We start from the raw sequence: 21109 nt of genomic DNA, 5'->3' as shown, positions 1-21109 counted from the left end.
ATGACCTGAGTTCGATCCCAGCGGAAGCTGGGTCCCAAGTAGCCGGCTCAGGTCAACTCAGCCCTCCATCCTTCCGAGGTCGGTAAAATGAGTACCCAGCTTGCTGGGGGAAAGGTAGCCATGACTGGGGAAGGCAATGGCAAACCACCCCGCTATAGTCTGCCATGAAAACACCAGCGAAAGAGGCGTCTCTCTAGGAGTCAGCAATGACTCAGTGCTTGCACAGGAGGAAACTTTCCTTTCTGTTAGTTATTATTTTGTAAAAAAAAATCCATTGTTTTCTGGGGAGTTTAAGGGTTGTGTCCAATGTTAGTCCTACTTAGAGCAGACCCATTGAAATTAATGGGATTTAAGTTAGACTGAAATTGGATACAACCCAAAGTTGGTTTAAAACCAAGAACATGGGCTCAGAGGTGGTCTGCGAGTCACACTGTGGACATAAACCCCTCTAATCATTGACTCGGTGTTTGCGGGGCACACAATAAGGTTCAAAGGTGATGGTTGCTGTGCCGCAGAAGAACAAATATTCTTGAACGATCCCAAAGTATATAAAGAAATGTGAACGCATTTCAAAAGCCTGCTCTTGCCGAGGGGCTCCAGATTCTCCCTCCCCGGTGCCCAGGCTTCTCGGAAATGGCCTTTCTAATTTTGTTCCTGATCGGGGTACAGGCAGTGTGCTCCTTGGCTGGCTTTCTGCCGCTGCATCCAGACCAGCTGGCGGCGTCTCTTCCGTTACGTTCCCCACCATGTAATTCTTCTGTAGTAAAGGCCGTTGCCGAGATGGCCCTGAACAAAATCAATGCCGATCGAAGGGAGGGCTATGTGTTTGGTCTCCAGAGAATCTTCGATGTCCGTGAACTTCCACAGGTGAGCAGTCTCCTTTGGTCGGCTGAGTTGTCTTCATGCCAGTCAGAGACATCCATCTTCAAAGATGTCAACAACAATTGCTCAGCTGGGAAACTGAAGTGGAGGAATAGGAAAGCGAGAGGGAGAGGGAGAGGGAGAGAAACTGAAATGCTTATGTGTGGGCCTTACATCTAAGGGTATTTTCAAACAGAGGATTGTGCTACCAATGAGAAGGTATTGTGCAGCTATTTCATCTTTTCTTTTTTAATGGATGATTTGCAGTAAGAGAAATGATGCAAGTAGCACTGGGAGAACACAGGAGGGTTATGAGTTGAAGACAATGATGTCTGGAACCCTCACCCCACTCCGTAAAAACCTGACAATGAGGCAGGGTGGTGGCGCAATAAAAGCCTAACCTGGAAACACCCTAAGATCAGTTCTTTTATTGGAAAACGTTCTCTAAGACAGTTGTGGAATCTCCCTCTTCATGAGTTTTGAAGAAAAGTTAGTCAAAGCATCTGATGAGAGCACTGGGGGGATGCTAGGAGCCTGTGATTCTAAGAGAATGATCAAAACGTGCATAAAATAACTTTTATTGACATCAGAGTTAACTTACTTCCACATAATTTGTTTAGGGGGATAAGTAGCTCGCCTTGCCTTTTCGCATTCTGCTCCGTTTTTGTCCTGGAAAGAGTTTTGTCTTCTCATCTGCAGCGGCCCAATGACTCTTTCTTCTATCTCACCTTGGATGTGTTGGAAACTGACTGCCACGTCCTGAGTAGGAAATTGTCACAAGATTGTGCATTCAGAAGTCCACATGAGACAGTAAGTATTTCATCTGCCCACTTCAGAGAATGAATGAGTGACTTTGTTAACCAAGAAATTAGGCAATAGAATTGTATTCAAATGGGACCCAGAGATACATTTCAGACTTGAATTCTTGAACTGATTTACAAAAGAGATTGGGGGATTTGCATTACCGACACCATATCCCTTTAGCCCCCTGTCTTCTCCCTGAAGCCTCCACAATATCTCTGAGCTGCTACCACTTCCCACCGGTCACCATTTTTTTCCATGTAAAGTTTATGTACATAACTTACGTTGTAGCACATGCCATTTTAAATGCCATTTTAAATGTATGGATATGCATTTAAATTCTGGTAATGGGAAGCAGAAGGCAGGAGCAATAATGATGGACAAAATGACCAGTTTCAGTTTCTTTCTCTTTTTCATTTTTCCAGCCTTAACTTGAGTTCGTCCTGACATCTGAGAATTTTTATTTAAACACTTGCATGGAAATTCATCTGCATTTTGTACACATTTCTCCTCATGCAAACATTTTTGTACACCATTTTGCCTCATACACACATTTTTACAAGCAACTTTACTAATATAATGTATTTCTGAATGTTATTTTCACTGACGCACACATTTATGTATACCTTCTTTTTATTGGATAACTCTACAGCAAAATTCAGAAAAGTGTGAATGTCTAAGAATAGCTGAATTTCAGTTTGCATATTGGCTTGAAAGTGCAAAATTAAAATGCAAGCTGAGGTAATTTCTCCCCCTAAGTGGAAGCACAAAGACCATGGTAATAAAAATTAGGGATATGGGGATGGGGCCAGAAGAATGCTGTGGACCAGAGGTGGAGAGACATGGTCGGTAGCTCAGTGGGAGAACACCTAGTTTGCTTGCAGATGGTCCCAGGTTCAACCCCTGGCATCTCCAAGTAGGTCTAGGAAGAAATCGTGCCTGAAACCCTGGAGAGTCACTGCTGGCCAGTGTTGACGATACTGGGCTAGATGGACCAAGGGTCTGACTCGGTATAAGGCAGCTTCCGATGATGCTCGGTGTAAAATGCCGAAAAGTTATCTGAGAGTTTATGGAGGGGTGGGGGAGCTCTATACACAGTTGCTGGGTTTGTGAGTACGTGCATAGTTTTGGTAATGTCTCCTTCTGCCCAGACAGAGAGAAGGAGAAGGATGGACCGGGGGGGGGGGGAGAGAGAGAGAGAAGGAGAGATCTGGTAAACAGATATAATAAAAGTAAAATAAAGTATGTGATAAAAGGTGATTCTGCATTGCATATTGGGGGTAAAGGTGATTCCTGGGTCTGGAAAAGACAAAGGTCTCTGGATTAGGTTACATCCCGTTATTGGCAAAACAGGTTTGTTCTACAAAAAAACAGCTACCGTTCTAATGTTCTAGGTCTATGGGCAGTGCAAAGCAACGTTCCAGTCTGGCAGGAATGTGGAAGATAGTTTTCTATTTAACTACGAATGCATTTTACGCCCACGTACGTATTTCTATATACTGGCTTGAATAAAAGACTACAGGAAAATTCATACGTGCACTCTCTCACACACAAACTTCCATTCCCACAGCAGTTGTAAAGATTCGCCCATGAAAATTAAAATGAGGATGCACTAGGGACTGCTGGACCAAAAATATAACCATACATTTTTATTTATTTAAAACATTTATTTTGTTGTTGTTCAGTCGTTCAGTCGTGTCCGACTCTTCGTGACCCCATGGACCATAGCACGCCAGGCCTTCCTGTCCTGCGCTCTCTCCCGGAGTGTGCTCAAGTCCATATTCATTGCATCATATCCCGCCCTATATCATTAAGATCTCAGGGGGGCATACAGATAAAATCAATTTAAACATTATAAAACAATAAATAATTTAAACAGCTAAAAACATACTAACATATAAACATATTAAACGTATATACCCATTTTCACATGCAGAATGCTCTTGCTCTGATCTTTGAATTATAGCCTTAGGGCACAATCCTATGGCCGGCATTGGCCACTAGTAAGAGGCTAGATGGCCATAGGATTGGTCAGTTCCCAGGAACTGACCTCAGAGCCTGAACTCTGAGGTCAGTTCTCAAAAAACCTTCCTCCACTCCCTCCCTGGGGGTGGGGCGGGGAGGTCAGAAGTGCCGGTATGACATTTCCTATGTGTCATCCGGCCTGCCCACCTCATGCTCTGAGGTCCCATGGCTAGACAGCCTAAATCGGCTGTATAGCCACGACTGCAGGGCAGATGGAGCTTGGAGATGTGCTCCTCACCACTCCTCCCGCCTGTAGTGGATAGGCAGTCACCTCCAGGTTTGGAGGAGGCCGTCTCCCTGCATGGGATCACTCTCTTCACTAATATCAGTATTTAGCATGAGCTAAACATGTTGACCAATTTCAGTTGGACAGTTTAGACTGGTAGATTTGGAAAGGAGAAATCCATCACTATTGCATGTGACCATTTTTAATCCAAATACAGGTTTAATCCAGGTTTTTTAACCTGGTCAAAAACTGGAATATCACAGCATTGACATCCAATTTAGGATTTTAAAACCGAGACAAATGTCTGGCATTTTTAAGCTGCATTTTATTTTGCTAACGAGGGTTGAACTTTGCATTATGTTAAAGGCATGTGTCTTGGGAGGAATGATCAGGACTGGGTCTGCAGTGCCACAGGAAGGATGCTGCTGCTTCTCATCACCCTCAGTGGCTGCTACTCAAGAAAAAGACACGTTAAATGCATCATAGATTATAGTGACATGTTGCTTGGCCTTAAAAATGTTTTTCGCATATCATGTAAAAAGTAGGGCTGTGCAGGGAGCCCCCAATCCGACTCGGAAGCCGCTTCATGGCTTCAGAGAAAGGCCCAATTCAGCTCGGGCAGATTCAGGGCCCCTCCGACCTGACTCGGCCCCGAACCCGAAGCAAGATTCGGATGTCAAGCCCCACTTCGGGTCCCCCCAATGCCCCTGCGCAAACCCCCTTACCTTGCCGCTGCCTCCTCCTCCGCCTTCTCTGCCACCGCTGTCATCTCGCCGCTGCCACCACCATCCACGCCACCGTCCTTGCCACCACCCACTGCTGAGGCCTGGACACGCGTGCTGACTCTTACAGCAGGGAGTCGCCATTTTTAAAATGGCAACTTCCAGGAAGGAGGCGAGGACAGCAGTGGTGGAGGCAGCAGCGATGGTGGAGATGATGGCAGAGGAGGCAAGGGCAGCAAGGGTGGTGACGAGGACAGTGGCGGAGGCGAAGATGACAGCAGTGACAGTATATGGCGGAGGAGGTGGCAGCGGCTCAGGTAAGGACCTGGAGCGGCTGGGCTGGGGGGAAGCTCCGAAGCACAGCAAGTGCTTCAGAGAGCCCCAGACCCGCTCCGGGTCGCTTCGTCCCCCTCCGCTTCGCCTCGGAAGGGGCTCAAAGTGACCCGAAGCAGCCCGCTTTGACTCGGGGTTCAAGCCTCAGGCCAAAGCAGTGCACAGCCGTAGTAAAACGTGCCTAAAGATGACAGTGAGTAACACAAGCAGGGGGAACCCATGGCCTAATCCAGCCCTTTGAGTTTCCCCACATGAACTGTGCTGCCTTCTGGGATTCCTCCAGGGGGCAGGCCTTGGCCTCCAACCCCCATGCTCTGGAGGATTCGCCGCTGTTATCTCCCATCTGTAATAACACCAGGGGTTCTCCTGTGAGAGCTCTGCGGAGAAATCCCCAGTGTTCTCTCCAGTCAAAGATTGGAGATTACAGCGTTGGATGTGGGCAGTGAGGGACTCAGATGGCACTGGGAGGAGCGCCATTCAAGTCTGCTCAAGTCCCATGGGGACAATGCATGGTGCGTAAGCGTTATGGACTCATCTACATGGTACCTTCTCCACTGGGGAGACAACACACAGGTGAGGCAACCTGGCCAAGCAAACAGCTGGAGCACCGTCTCAGTCAGGACAACTTCACTGCACAGTGGCCTCCCACAATGGGGGAAGCCGGCATGCAGTGAAGCCGTTTCCTGACAGATGTGCTGGGTGGGTGCACCTGGTGCCTCTGTTGGGAAGGAAATGATGTCAGGGGTGTGGCCCTGCCCCCTAATGCCATTTGGCCTGTGGAGAGGTAGGTGGGAGTCATCCAGCCCCACACCCCAACCCTGTGCCCCGGCCCTCATGTAACACCTGTCTTTCAATTCTGAGAGTGTAGAGGACAAAGCAAAAATATAAAGAAGTAAGGAAGATGGGCCTAATTATGTAGCAGTGCTGTAACTCAGCAACTGTGAACCCAGTCCGTTCCTTGGATGGGAGATCTCCGAGATCCCGCTGTGCAATAGTAGTACAATGTTTTATTATTATTGAAAAGAAATATGGAACAAGGGCTTCTGTACTTAGGTTTGCCCATCAAATCAACAAAAGCAATATTATTCAGCTTTATTGGCCCAAAGATCTAATTCAGCTCATGCTGCTGGGGACAATGGGAGTTGTAGTCCAGCACATCTGGCAGGCTCTATATTGGGGCAGGCTGATCTAGATGAAACTGGTTTGTTGTTGTTTTCCCCAAATAGTTCCTCCCATAAGTATTACACGTCTGTGCCCTGACTGCCCAAGTCCCGGGGACCCAACTCAAGCCAGGTTTCAAGAGACAGCTGCTGAGGCCCTTGCCAAGTTCAATGCAGAAAGCAACCATCAGCATTACTTCGCCATCCTCAATGTCACCAAAGCAAGATCACAGGTAAGGTTACGGTCAGATAGTAAAAGCATTTTGTTTCTTTACGGAATTGATGGATTCCTGGAAGAGAGACCTCACTGCAGCCTTCGCTGACCTGGTGCCCTCAAACAGAGGCAATGCTAGGCCAGGGCATATCCCATGAGGCCCCAGGCCCAGATCCATTTCCCATGGCCCTGGAGCTATTCCCCAGAGACCCAAGTGTCTATTGCTGGCAATGGAAGTGTTTTTTTCTCAGCTTCATTGCCATGCCAGGGGCAATTTTCAAGGGGGATGCATCCGGGGACGGAAGGGTTTACCTCCCCCCTTCCCACGTGCTGCAACACACATGCACACATGCACACACACATCCACAACAAGAACCCTTGCAATTAAGCCTAGAAAAGGTATTTCCAGTGGTGCCAATGGGACAGTTTCCCTAAGCTTCGCTGTCATTCCGGATGGGGGATTCCCAGGGGGATCAGCATTGCAGAGGGGAGGGTCATCATCCCTTCCCTGTGCACTGGGGCCCCTCCCTCAGCGATTCTCCCTTCTCGTGGCCCTTGTCCCCAGCAGCTATTGCTCCTCATAGTCCTTCCCACCATCGCTACCACTTGCTTGCTTGACAGACAGAGCCAGGGAGCAAATAGGCATCTACTGGTCCTCCATCTTACCACCACCTCTATTGTCTGTGCCAGAGTGAGAGGCAGGTGAACAAGCCAGTTGCAATGGTGAGGAGGAGCAGCAGCAGCAAATAAGAGCTGCTCTGGGCCGTTTTGAGAGGCGTTGCTGGGGGAAAGCCTGGGGGTAGCGGGGCCTGTTACGCCACTGCGTTTTGCAATCGTGCACAAGCCATACAGGGCTGCGGGGGAGGATGGGAACTGGGGGGATTTACCCCAGGCCCCCACAAAGCAACCCCTCCTCCCGCCCCACCTCATTGGGCCCTGGCCTGACCCTGCCACATTGCTCACCGAAATTCTTGGCATTTTGTTTAAAGTTTTCATTAAACAAGGAAACGGTATATTGGCGTGTAAGGTGACACTGAATCTCAACACGCCATTGTGGCATAATGGGACCTCTCCGCAGCCTCAATGAAGTAAATATCTTACAGAGTTGTGCATGAAACAGAATAGAGGCTAATAGTTACGGTTGGGAACCCTATTTTGCGCATTTTTCCGCAGGGGCAAAAAGTCAGTTTGGGGAGCATAGCTAAGCCCCACCCCCCTTGTCCAATCTGCCCCAAATTTTGCATGTAGATAGCTACATAATCTTCCAGCAGATTAGCTAGGTTTGGTGCATAACGTAACTTATTATGGGATGTCATCAGGAAAAAAGATTCGCCCCACATGTAGGACCTCATGGACAGAATTTAGCATTGACCTTTCAGATACAGGTCTGTGGGGAGTTCTACTGCATAGAATATGGTGGCCAAAAAATGAGTGTGAAAATCCAGGAAAAAAGAGTGAAAAGGCGTGACCAACCACCTGTCTCGTGAAATATGGATGGAAAGCCATCAAATCTGCCAGCTGGGGAGAGAATAGGTTCGCTAGCAGTGAGGTCAAAATCCAGCAAGATCGGCAAAGGCCTGGGGAAGATATGAGCTTCCCAGAAAACCCCACATTTGTTTGTATTGAGGGAAGTCGGTTGGAGTTGTGCTGAGCTGTGATATGTCAGGGAGGGGGGGATTTAAAGGGGTCCTCTGGGGCCCCATGGCTGAGCAGCATGGTCCAGGTCAATCAATCAAGGCAGGGAGAGGTAGGGATGTCAGAGAATTCCGCCACGGATCTCGGTGAGGCCGAATGCCAGTGCATTCGGCCCCCCGAAATCTGTGGCGGAACGGCCTGCCACCCCCCGCGGATCCCCCCTGGGACGAGACTTACCTGGGGCGGATGTTCTGGGTGGCAGCGGCTCTGGTGGCGGCTTCAGTGGCAGCAGCTGCGGCAGCTGGTCTTCTGACCAGCTGCCACCGCCGCCATTTGCAGTCTGGAGGGTTTTTTTTTTTTACAGAGACGTGATAGGCTACGTAAAGATTTACATAGCCTATCACGGCTGGGTTTTTTAAAAAAATGCGTACGCTACGGCCGCTGCCATTTGCGTTCCTTATTTTTCGCCATCTTAGTCTACATAAATATTTACGTAGGCTAAAACGGCGAATCAAAAAGGGACGCAAATAGCACCCACTACGCTATTTGCATTCCCCTTTATTTTCGCCATAATAGTCTACGTAAATATTTATGTAGACTAAGACGGTGAAAAATCAGGAACGAAAATGGCGGCGGCCATAGCCGCCGCCATTTGCGTACGCGGTTTTTGGGGGATTTTTACCCAGAGCCCTCCGCGGCCGGAAATCCGGCTGCAGATGGCTCTGGCCTGGGCCTGGCTGGCTGCTCCGCGGAGCCACCACGGAGCACAGCTGGCCATCGAGGATTCCGGGGGGGAGGAATGGATCGCCTCCCCCCTGTCGAGGATTCCGGGGGGAGGGACAGAACGCCTCCCCCCCCACCATGAACATAATCCGCGGAAAGGTAAGAGACTTTCGTACATCTCTAGGGAGAGGGAATTAAAGGGGCTGCACCATGCCCCTGCAGAAGGGTGGTTGATTTGCATTTTTTGTTTCCATGGGGTTGTAACTGAATAAATAGGGGTTAGGGGAATGCATGGATCACTGCCTTGTTGTGGCGAAGGGGCTTGCGTAACTCAGTGAAGCCATAAGTTATGCCGTGCAGGGCCACCCAAGACGGACAGGTCATGGCAGAGAGTTCTGACAAAATGTGGTCCACTGGAGAAGGAAATGGCAACCCACTCCAGTATTCTTGCCAAGAAAACCCCATGGAACGTATCACAAGGCTAAAAGATATGACGCCGGAAGATGAGCCCCTCAGGTCGGAAGGTGTCCAATATGCTACTGGGGAAGAGCAGAAGGTATTTCCAAGTAGCGCCAGAAAGAGTGAAGCGGCTGGGCCAAAGCCAAAAGGACACTCAGCTGTGGATGTGTCTGGTGGTGAAAAGAAAATCCGATGCTGTAAAGAACAATATTGTTTAGGAACCTGGAATGTCAGATCAATGAATCAAGGTAAGCTGGAGGTGGTCAAACATGAGATGGCAAGATTGAACATCGACATCTTGGGAATCAGCGAACTAAAATGGACAGGCATGGGCGAATTTAATTCAGGTGACCATCATATCTACTACTGTGGGCAAGAATCCCTTAGAAGAAATGGAGTAGCACTCACAGTCAACAAAAGGGTGGGGAAAGCAGTACTGGGGTACAATATCAAAAATGATAGAATGATCTCAGTACGAATCCAAGGCAAACCATTCAACATCACAGTAATTCAAGTCTATGCCCCAACCACTGAGGCCAAAGAAGCTGAGGTTGATCGGTTCTATGAAGACCTACAACACCTTCTAGAACTAACACCAAAAAAAGATGTCCTCTTCATCATAGGGGATTGGAATGCTAAAGTAGGAAGTCAAGAAATCACCGGGATAACAGGCAAGCATGGCTTTGGTGTACAAAATGAAGCAGGACAAAGGCTAATAGAGTTTTGCCAAGAGAACATGCTGATCATAGCAAACACTCTTTTCCAACAGCACAAGAGGCGACTCTACACATGGACATCACCAGATGGTCAATATCGAAATCAGATTGATTATGTCCTTTGCAGCCAAAGATGGAGAAGCTCCATACAGTCAGTCAAAACAAGACCTGGAGCTGACTGTGGTTCAGATCATGAGCTGCTTCTTGCAAAATTTCGGCTTAAATTGAAGAGCGTCGGGAAAACCACGAAACCGTTCAGGTATGACCTAAATCATATCCCTGATGAATATACAGGGGAGGTGAGGAATAGATTTCAGGGATTAGACCTGATAGACAGAGTGCCTGAGGAACTATGGACGGAGGTCCGTAACATTGTTCAGGAGGCAGCAACTCAATCCATCCCAAAGAAAAAGAAATGCAAGAAAGCAAAGTGGCTGTCTGATGAGGCTTTACAAGTAGCTCACGAAAGACGGGAAGCGAAAAGCAAGGGAGAAAGGGGAAGATATACCCAACTGAATGCAGAGTTCCAGAGAATAGCAAGGAGAGACAAGAAGGCCTTCTTAAATGAACAATGCAAAGAAATCGAGGAAAACAACAGAATGGGAAAGACTAGAGATCTCTTCAAGAAAATTGGAGATCTCAAGGGAACGTTTTGTGCAAAGACGGGCATGATAAAGGACAAAGAAGGCAGGGACCTAACAGAAGCAGATGAGATTAAGAAGAGGTGGCAAGAATACACAGAAGGACTATACAGGAAAGATCTGAATGTCCCTGATAGCCATGATAGTGCGGTCACTGAACTTGAGCCGGACATCCTAGAGAGTGAAGTCAAGTGGGCCTTAGGAAGCATTAGTAACAACAAAGCTAGCGGAGATGACAGTCTTCCAGCTGAGCTATTTAAAATCCTAAAAGATGATGCTGTTAAAGTGCTGCATTCAATATGCCAACAAATCTGGAACACTCAACAGTGGCCACAAGACTGGAAAAGGTCAGTTTACATTCCAATTCCAAAAAAGGGCAACGCCAAAGAGTGTTCAAACTACCTCACAATTGCGCTCATTTCACATGCCAGCAAGGTGATGCTCAAAATCCTACAAGCTAGGCTTCAGCAGTATGCGAACCGAGAACTACCGGAAGTACAAGCTGGGTTTAGAAGAGGCAGAGGAACTAGAGATCAAATCGCCAACATTCGCTGCATCATGGAGAAAGCAAGAGAATTCTAGAAAAACGTCTATTTCTGCTTCATTGACTACGCTAAAGCCTTTGATTGTGTGGATCACAACAAACTGTGGCAAATTCTTAAAGTGATGGGAGTTCCAGACCTCCTTACCTGTCTCCTGAGAAACCTGTACGAGGGTCAAGAAGCAACAGTAAGAACCAGACATGGAACAACCGATTGGTTCAAAATTGGGAAAGGAGTACGACAAGGCTGCATATTGTCACCCTGCTTATTTAACTTATATGCAGAGTACATCATGAGAAATGCCGGGTTGGATGAATCAGAGGTCGGAATTAAGATTGCTGGGAGAATTATCAACAACCTCCGATATGCAGACGATACCACCCTAATGGCAGAAAGCGAAGAGGATCTCAAGAGCCTCTTGTTGAGGGTGAAAGAGGAGAGTGCAAAAGCTGGTTTGAAACTCAACATTAAAAAAACGAAGATCATGGCATCTGGCCCCGTCACTTCCTGGCATATAGAAGGGGAAGAAATGGAAGCAGTGACAGATTTTACTTTCTTGGGCTCCAAGATCACCGCAGACAGTGACTGTAGCCATGAAATTAAAAGGCGCTTGCTCCTGGGGAGGAAAGCTATGGCCAACCTAGACAGCATAGTAAGAAGCAGAGACATCACCTTGCCGACAAAGGTCCGTCTAATCAAAGCTATGGTTTTCCCAGTAGTAATGTATGGCTGTGAGAGCTGGACTATAAGGAAGGCTGAGCGCCGAAGAATTGATGCTTTCGAACTGTGGTGCTGGAGAAGACTCTTACGAGTGCCCTGGACTGCAAGGAGGTCAAATCAGTCCATCCTAAAGGAAATCAACCCTGAGTGCTCATTGGAAGGACAGATAATGAAGTTGAAGCTCCAATATTTTGGCCATCTAATGCGAAGAGAAAACTCCCTGGAAAAGACCCTGATGCTGGGAAAGACTGAAGGCAAAAGGAGAAGGGGACGGCAGAGGATGAGATGGCTAGATAGCATCACGGATGCAATGAATATGAACTTGAGCACGCTCCGGGAGAGAGCGCAGGACAGGAAGGCCTGGCGTGCTATGGTCCATGGGGTCACGAAGAGTCGGACACGACTGAACGACTGAACAACAACAAGGGGAATGCATTTAAATCTCTGCTGCCATGTTGTGTAACAATGTACTATTTGGGCTTGGTGTGTGTGGCAGGGGAGGGATTTGCAAACTGGTAAATTCTTACGTGTGTGTGTTTGTATACGGTGCTTTATGTGAGTGGATTCTATCCTTAATATAAATCCTTTTCAATTTATGGTGTTGCAACTTAAGATGACACTCATTATCATCATTGTCATGATAGAATACACATAGGCATTATTTGTTTGTGTGTGCCAAGTGCTTTTAAATGATGGGATATATACAACAATCCTATGTAGGTGTACTCAGAAGTACATCTCACAGAATTCAGTGGGACTTACTCCCATGTAAGCATGTGTATGTGTGTGAAATGGGTTTCTTCCTTCCCCCAACCCCCCGGTTGCTTTCAGTAAGTGTGCTCTGCCACAAAGTGCTTTCTCTGTGTTGTTATTCTGGCGAAATGTCTGGGAGGGCGGGTTGGTGGGTTCACTGTGTAGCAAATGGCCTGTGTATAGCAAAATAGGTGCCCTTGGGTCCACCTCCAGTGATCCCCTTGGCTCCAACTCCAGTGAGCCCCCTTTCCACCTTACCAGTTAAGATTGGACATGAGCCTCCACTGCAGAGACTGAGGTATGAACCCCCCAAACTGCCCCTCCAACTGCCCCCTTAGCCTGGAGCCCACCACAGACCCCCCCATCATGGGCCCCCACCCCGGACACCCATCCCTAGCATGATCCCCTACCAGGAGACCCAGGCAAGAGCTCCTCCCCAAACCAGTGCCCCCAGTCTGGATCCCCCACCTCCAGCCCCCCCACCCCAGGCATGAGGCCTCACCCCCAGGTACCCACCCCCAACATGAACTATGCTTTGGGGGGTATATATTGTGATTACAGCATTCTTCTGAGCAAACCTATTGTGTGGGGGGTGGGCTAGTGTACCCCCATGCTCTAAATGGGGGGATTCTTCTTTTACAACTTCAGCATTGATAAACACCAGAGTCTCCACACTCTTCCTAACGAAACCTGTGATATCAGTGGCAAAACCTAAAGTGGTTTGTGAGTTATGGTTGACCTGAACACACAAAAGCTAGGAAATCGTTTTTCCAATTATAACACCATCCCCCTTTCAAATTACAACACACCTTGGGCAAAGGGACCAGCACATTAACTGGTCCCTCTTGCAGATGATGCAAACTCTCTAACCCCTTGCCTGTACCCTTTTCACAGTGGGTTGTTGGTCCTTCGAACTTTGTGGAATTTACCATCCAGGAGACATCCTGCCCCAAAAGCAAGTCTGTGCCTGACATCTCCAAGTGCCCATTCCTCCCACCTGAAACTGCAGTGAGTATTCGTTTGTCTTGCACAGAAATTCACCTTTGTAGAAACCTGCCATCTTGGCACCATTCATTTGTTCTCTAAGCAGGTTTGATACCACAGTCCTGTCCTTGGGAATTCCATGGCCCTCCCCCCAGTCCCAATTGCAGCAAAAGTGCATATCTACACTTCAAACGTGTATCAGTTCTATCCCACTTTAATGCCTGTGGCTTCCTCCAAAGAATCCTGGGACTCGGGTTTGGCAAAGTTGCTGAAAATTCCGTTAGCTTTTCCCCTCATGCAACTACATTTCCCAGGATTCCAGGGGAAGAAGAAATGTTTCCTAAACAAGTTTACAAAGCAGTCCTACTAACCACCATGGGAAGATCCAAATGCAAATGATGTAGGCTCTAACCAGCAGGGCAAAAGAGAGGGAGGAGCAGCATTTTCCTCCTTTCCTTCCTGTCCCAGGGTTTTGTTTTGTTTGAGTGATTTCCCTCCAGTTCCAACCAATGGGAGTGAAATACCTCCAGGGCTGGTGTATGTCCCTTCCGCGATCCACCATGACACGCCCACAATCCGCCCCTTTTTGAAAGCACTGTGGAGGTTTCCTCAGGAGCTGGGAGGCAGGTCCTGCAACACTTTCAAAAAGGGGCAGATTATGGGCGTGCCAAGGAGCCCCCCATCCAAGGTCGGACCTCCCTCTCTGACAGTAGCCTTCCCTCCCCACTCTCAGAGGGGAAGGTTCAAACTATCCTATGGGCCCTGAGACGCCCTCCCAGAGAGCACAGGACTGCAGCCTCTCTAGCATGGATGTGCCTGAAGAATTCAACATTACTGTGCAAGCATCTGCTTCAAGCTCAGTTGAGAGCTATTTCAGAGGAGAGGAGATGGCATAGCAAGAGTGGAGAAGAATGAAGATTGGTTTTGATGGAAAACATCCAAAGTGTCACACCCACTGCTGTGACATGTAAGATAATTGGCCTTGGTCATTTTAAATTTTGGAACTTAATGTCTAGGCTAGCTTGAAATTGATTATTCATTGGCTCTACTGACAAAGGTATCTTTTTTTCCCTTAGGAGACAGGTCTATGCAAAGGCTCTGTGGTAGACAGTCAGATAGAAAATCGGAAGTTTGTCAGTGCAAAATGTGATTTATTTCAGCCTCAGGTATGTTGTTCAGTCAGCCATTATTTGCCGAAAATAATAACCCGTAGTCTATAAACATTATTAGTTAATTTATTTTGATGCTTTTATATACCTGCCATTGGTTCACAGGGTGGTTCACAATAAAACAAATCAAAAGAAAAAGAATACAAAACCAGGATAGAAATGGACATTTTAAAAAACCACACACACACGCACACACAAGAAGTCCAGCAATTCAAAGGAGCAGAAGGTTAAAAGGGTTAAAACTCAGTGTTTAAAAGGCCAGTAAAATGAAAGAAAAGACAGACAGACAGACGGACGGATGGACAGACGGACGGACAGACGGACGGACGGACAAGAGAGGGAGGGAGGGAGGGAATGTTGTGGTCACTGGCATTACCTCTCAGATGCCCAGGCCAGGTGTTCATGCTTGGCCTATTTCCAGCCATGCTATATCCCAACCCCCTTGGTCTGCTGCTGTCTCTAGTGGTCATTCCCCACCCCAGGCTGTAGGGCCCTGGGCCTGTACCCTGAAGCCTGGCCCCATGGATCCACTACTCAGAGCAGAAGCAGAGTTACCATAATACTGTGTCTCCGATGCAGAAAAGTCATGAGGTCCTGAAAGTGAAATCTACGTTGGGGGATTTAAGGCCAGTGCCACCAAAATAGCATTTAATTTTTTTTTTACATGCACAGGATTGGCTACACAGGTAGAGTAGGGGGTTCTCAATAGACATATGAAATTGCTTCAAGCAGTTGGCAAGCAGACTCCTCCTTCCTTATGTCATTGCCAGTTGTTTGTTGTTTATTCGGTCAGTCGCTTCCAACTCTTCGTGACTTCATGGACCAGCCCTGCGCCAGAGCTTCCTGTCGGCCGTCACCACCCCCAGCTCCCCCAAGGTCGAGTCCGTCACCTCCAGAATATCATCCATCCACCTTGCCCTTGGTTGGCCCCTCTCCCTTTTGCCTTCCACTTCCCCTAGCATCAGCATCTTCTCCAGGGTATCCTGTCTTCTCATTATGTGGCCAAAGTACTTCAGTTTTGCCTTTAAGATCATTCCCTCAAGTGAGCAATCTGGCTTTATTTCCTGGAGGATGGACTGGTTTGATCTTCTTGCAATCCAAGGCACTCTCAGAATTCTCTCAGAATTTTCCTCCAACACCACAGTTCAAAAGCATCTGACTATCTTCCTTCGCTCAGCCTTCCTTATGGTCCAACTCTCGCAGCCATAGGTTACTACGGGGAATTTTGTTGTTCAGTTGTTCAGTCGTGTCCGACTCTTCGTGACCCCATGGACCATAGCACGCCAGGCCTTCCTGTCCTGCGCTCTCTCTCGGGGAATACCATTGCTTTAACTATGCAGACCTTTGTTGTCAAAGGCCCAGCTTGTACATCTGGCAATTCTTGTTCCATGAATTGCTGCAGTCTACCTTGCAAGATCTTGAGCATTATCTTACTGGCATGTGAAATAAGTGCCACTGTTCGATAGTTTGAACATTCTTTAATGTTTCCCTTTTTTGGTAAGGAGATAAAACTTGATTTTTTCCAATCTGGTGGCCATTCTTGTGTTTTCCAAATTTGCTGGCATATGGCATGCATCACCTTGACAGCATCATCTTGCAAGATTTTAAACAGTTCAGTGGGGATATCACCATCTCCTGCTGCCTTGCTATTAGCAATGCTTCTTAAGGCCCATTCAACCTCACTCTTCAGGATGTCTGGCTCTAACTCACTGACCACACCATCAAATCTATCCCCGATATTATTATCCTTCCTATACTGATCTTCCGTATATTCTTGCCACCTGTTCTTGATCTCTTCTGCTTCTGTTAGGTCCTTGCCATCTTTGTTTTTGATCATACCCATTTTTGCCTGGAATTTTCCTCCGATGTTTCTAATGTTCTGGAAGAGGTCTCTTGTCCTTCCTATTCTATTATCTTCTTCCATTTCCGTGCATTGCTTGTTTAAAAATAATTCCTTATCTCTTCTGGCTAACCTCTGGAATTTTGCATTTAATTGGGCATATCTCCCCCTATCACTGTTGCCTTTTGCTTTCCTTCTTTCTTGGGCTACTTCCAGTGTCTCAGCAGACAGCCATCTTGCCTTCTTGGTTTTCTTATTCTTTGGGACTTTTTTGTTGCCGCCTCCTGAACAATGTTGCAAACTTCTGTCCATAGTTCTTCCGGGACCCTATCTACTAAATCCAGTCCCTTAAATCTATTCTTCACCTCCACTGCATATTCCTTAGGAATATTAGTGAGCTCATATCTAACTGATCTGTGGGTCTTCCCTATTCTCTTTAGTCTGATTCTAAATTGTGCAATAAGAAGTTCGTGATCTGAACTACAGTCAGCTCCAGGTCTTGTTTTTACCAACTGTATAGATGTCCGTCACCTTTGGCTACAAAGGATGTAGTCAATCTGATTTTGGTGTCGACCATCTGGTGAAGTCCATGTATAAAGTCATCTTTTAGGTTGTTGGAAGAGAGTGTTTGTTATGCACAGTGAGTTGTCTTGGCAAAATTCTATCAGCCTATGTCCTGCTTAATTTTGTTCTCCCAGACCATGCTTGCCTGTAATTCCAGGTGTCGTTTGACTACCCACCTTCGCATTCCAGTCTCCTATAATGAAAACAACATCTCTTTTTGGCGTACTATCCAGTAGGTGCTGCAGATCCTCATAGAACTGATCTACTTCTGCTTCTTCAGCATCTGTGGTTGGGGAGTATATTTGGATCACTGTGATGCTAAATGGCTTACCCTGAATTCGAATTGGGATCATTCTATCATTTTTTGGATTGTATCCAAGCACTGCTTTAGCCACTTTATTATTAATCATGAAGGCTACCCCATTTCTTCTGTGGTCCTCTTGTCCACAATAGTAGATCTGGTGGTCATCTGATGTGAAGTGGCCCATTCCAGTCCATTTCAGTTCACTGACACCCAAAATATCTATATTTAATCTTGACATGTCCCCAATAACCACATCCAATTTGCCCTGGCTCATAGATCTTACATTCCAGTAAGACATATGTCACTGCCAGACCTACTGCTAATGAACACCTTTGGTTGATTGACCCTAAAGCGCAATCCTATGCATGTTTAGACAGAGAAAAGGCCTTTTCTCTGTCTAAGCATGCATAGGATTGCACCCTAAATCACCCAATAGGCAACATCCCCCTGCTCAGTAACCCAGTAATCCAGCTGCATAAGGTCCCGCAACACCACTGCTGGCCCGACAGTCATCCCCATCAATTGGGAGAAGGGGCCACAGCTCCATAAAAGAGCATCTGCTTGGCATGCAGAAGGTCTCAGGTTCAATCCTGACATCCCCCAGCAGGGCTAGGAAAGAATCTTGCCTAAAAGCCTGGAGAGCCAGTGCCAGTGAGTGTCGACAGTACTGGCCTAGATGGACCCACAGTTTCACTCACTATGAAGCAGCTTCCTATGTTCCTGTGGGAACTGGTGGGAGACCAGCAAAGGCTAAATCTATGTGTGCATCTGATACACTGAGCTAAACAACAGCCGTATTGCATGGAAATGGCCTCCCTTTATTGTTTGCCCATCAGTTCACCCTGTTCTTGGTGTATATTTTATATCTATTCCTGTGGCAGCTGTCTGCTCGGGGGATGGGTGATTGGACTTGTTCACCATGAACAGAAGTTTAAAGTATTAAAAATTGAATGCTACTCGTAAGCCACCCTAAGCTGGTTGCCTCGCTGTGCATAGGGGGGAAAAGCTTCCACCATAAGCAGGGATAATCATGCACCCTGGTCCTCAAGCATCCCATTGATAACAACCCCTGAGGAAATCTTACTTATGTTTTGTCCTATTAGGCAACTAACACCACCGAGCAGATTCCACAAGCTGGACCTGAACCCAGGCAGGATGGACACCACGATGATGGTGAAAGCCACGAAGATGACCATGGCCATCACCAAAGAGGGAAGGGACGCCACCCCCACCATCGCCACCCCCACCATCGCCACCCCCACCATCATGATAATCATCACAAACATCATCACAAACATCATGGTAATCACTCATCTGAGCACCAAGACTCACAGCCGCAGCATCCTGACACCGCTCAGACCTTCCCAGACCTGAGAAAAACAGTGGGCCGGGTGACTATTCTTCCTCCTTCAAACGCTCATGTGTCTCTCCACTCCTTACCCGAAATTGGAGCAGAACAACTGGATGGGAAACCAGTTCCCCCTCAAGTGCAGGAGCCCAACCCCAGCCTTCCTGATATACATGGTGCTCCTGAGGGGGACACACCAGGACGGCGGCCAGGCTTGACCAAACCAGCTGGGCCAAGCATCCCTCCATTCCCCATTGGTTTTTCAGAATCAGATACATGTCCAGGAGAGAGCAGAATAGACATCCTTGGCCTTGAGCTGCCCAAAAGGCCTGTAGTAAAATTACCCCCCCAAACGTCCCACGCTGAGTAACGTAGAATGCTGGGAGTCAACAACAGGCACAGCATCAGCTCTGCATGAGGGAAACTTTGAGAGAAGGAAGGATAGGCTGGTTCTTGGGATCTCTCAGTTTCGAAGGGTAACATGCTCCCATTGGATTATGGATTGTATTAATTCACACAAGGGTACCAGAGGAAGCTCTGCATTATAAAAGTTAATAGTGGTTTGCATGAGTGAAAATGCTGTCGCAAATGAGCTCCTTCTTGCACTCTCCCTGTACCATTTGGTCCAAACTAGACTTGACAGGGGCAGCTACAATTGTGATGCATGCGCCTACCTGGTTGCATATAAAGCATGGGGTTGGGATGGGGGAATCTGCTTCTCAAGTGAGCTGAGCTGGGAGGAAAGGGTCTGATGCAACAGAGCACAGAGGAGGTAAGGTGGGGAGGGGTCAGGGTTCAACTCCCCTCAGCCTCGTGCACTTTTGGCTGTAAACATGGCCTCCCGGCCCCGTGCTTTATATGAGGATGAAGCAGACTTCTGAATTAACCCATGTGGCTGCCCCCACCCATCTAGTTTGTGTGCTCCAAGCCCTGACAGACTTTACCTTAAGCAAAACAGACTGAGGTGGAGGGGAGCCGATCAGCACAGAACTACGAATTAGGTCTGGCGTAGAACATTGAAGGAAGGTCAAAATGAGGGCTTCCTCTGCTTGAGTCCGGCTCAGAACACTGCTAGACCCAACTCCAAATGAGGCTCCCACCACTTCCCAACCCCTCTGGCAGTGCCAGTTCCACTCCCCAAGTTTTCTAACTACATGCCTCATGATCCTCACAGGATATGACAATCTGTGCATCATTTGCATCCAGAGAGAATTTGGGGGTCTCTTTTGTGTGGATGTGACCCTTCCCAGCTGCCGGTTTCTCCCTCCCCATTTCCAAAGTGACATCATGATAGCTAGAGAGCCCTTCTTTTCTCCCCTTTGCTTGTTCATCCGAGGCCTCCTCCTTGTGATGTGAGAATGACAACTATTTTCTGTGCTGGAAGGAATTTTACGAAATACTCAATAAAAGAGGAATGTGACATGATTGTCTTTCTAGTGGCTATTTCAGAAACCAGAACATTTCCATTCTCACTTTTGAAACCAAGTATGTCACTAGCCCTCAGATTTGCAGGAAGACAACTGCAAATGTGTGCTGAGCACTTTAGGCTCAGAAAACCAGGAGGCTCTATAGGCAGCTGACATGTAGAGAGAGAAGTGATGGGAGGTCTCATGAGAAGAGCTTTCATCTCAAAATTGCAGGGAGAGGGGAGTCGCAAGGGGCCCTGAAGATTCCCCCACAATCATTGGGGTGGAAAGGCGACATGCACAGGGCCAGTTCCAGAGATTTTGCCACAGGTCACACCCAGCTATATCCTTCAGCACCACAGGGCTGCTCGCTGATCTCCAGGATCCATCTAAGGCACCTGCCTCTCTCTCTGCCTGATGGTAGGGCCAGCCCTATGTAGGGAGCAAAACTCACCAGCCAGAATCAGTGCTTGTCATGCCCCAACTGGAGGGGTCCTCCTCAAAGGAGGAGCTAGAGGCCCCAGAAGCACAAGGTACCACAGACCAGGGGCTGCCACCAGACCCACAGGAGCCTGAACCCTCAGGGGAAGTGGCTGCAGGGTCATCCTCGACAGGAGAAAGGGACTCTGCCTCTGAGGCAGAGGCTGAGCCACCCCCAATCCCCAGGAGCGTCGTCACCTCAAGCAACAGGCTAGCAGGGCTCCTGTGTGGAGGAATGCTCGCCTCCAGAGGATGCCTCCTCGGGAGAAAGGGACTCCTCAGGAGTAGGATCTGAAAAGGGAGCTCTGATATCTGCAGCTAAGCTCTAGGTGGGGTCTGGCTGGCTTTGGGTTTGAAAGCCTTCACTGGAAGCCCAGCCAGTGTTGGAACAACTTGGTCCATCCAGTCTCTGCTATGTACCTTGTCTCCTGAATCATTCCCTGTGACTGATACTCTGTTTCCTGGGCTGTGTTTCCATGAGCA

At 47.8% G+C, this 21109-nt stretch overlaps 1 protein-coding gene across 1 annotated transcript; it reads left to right on the top strand.

Annotated features, from left to right (window-relative positions):
• The first annotated feature begins 577 nt into the window (after positions 1-577).
• On the top strand, positions 578-20164 carry LOC146351602 (fetuin-B-like). The gene is made up of 7 exons (XM_084847574.1): positions 578-867; positions 1561-1671; positions 3057-3144; positions 6195-6361; positions 13426-13539; positions 14592-14681; positions 18496-20164. The coding sequence occupies exons 1-7, from the start codon at positions 634-636 to the stop codon at positions 19108-19110; spliced, it is 1419 nt and encodes a 472-aa protein (XP_084703700.1). The 5' UTR covers positions 578-633; the 3' UTR covers positions 19111-20164.
• Positions 20165-21109: the final 945 nt, after the last annotated feature.

Source organism: Heloderma suspectum, chromosome 3, assembly GCF_057233095.1.
Source record: "Heloderma suspectum isolate Gila_16-S chromosome 3, 16-S_ref, whole genome shotgun sequence".
Classification (NCBI taxonomy): Eukaryota; Metazoa; Chordata; class Lepidosauria; order Squamata; family Helodermatidae; genus Heloderma; species Heloderma suspectum.
The sequence above is the reverse complement of the archived record's forward strand: the minus strand, read 5'-3'. Positions and strand labels throughout refer to the sequence as shown.

Bases quoted from the DNA above. Each gene is read 5' to 3' on its own strand.
- LOC146351602 (XM_084847574.1), top strand. From the start codon at position 634: ATGGCCTTTCTAATTTTGTTCCTGATCGGGGTACAGGCAGTGTGCTCC. The intron at 868-1,560 runs GTGAGCAGTCTC...TCTCATCTGCAG, and splicing joins ATGTCCGTGAACTTCCACAG to CGGCCCAATGACTCTTTCTT. The intron at 6,362-13,425 runs GTAAGGTTACGG...CCCTTTTCACAG, and splicing joins TCACCAAAGCAAGATCACAG to TGGGTTGTTGGTCCTTCGAA.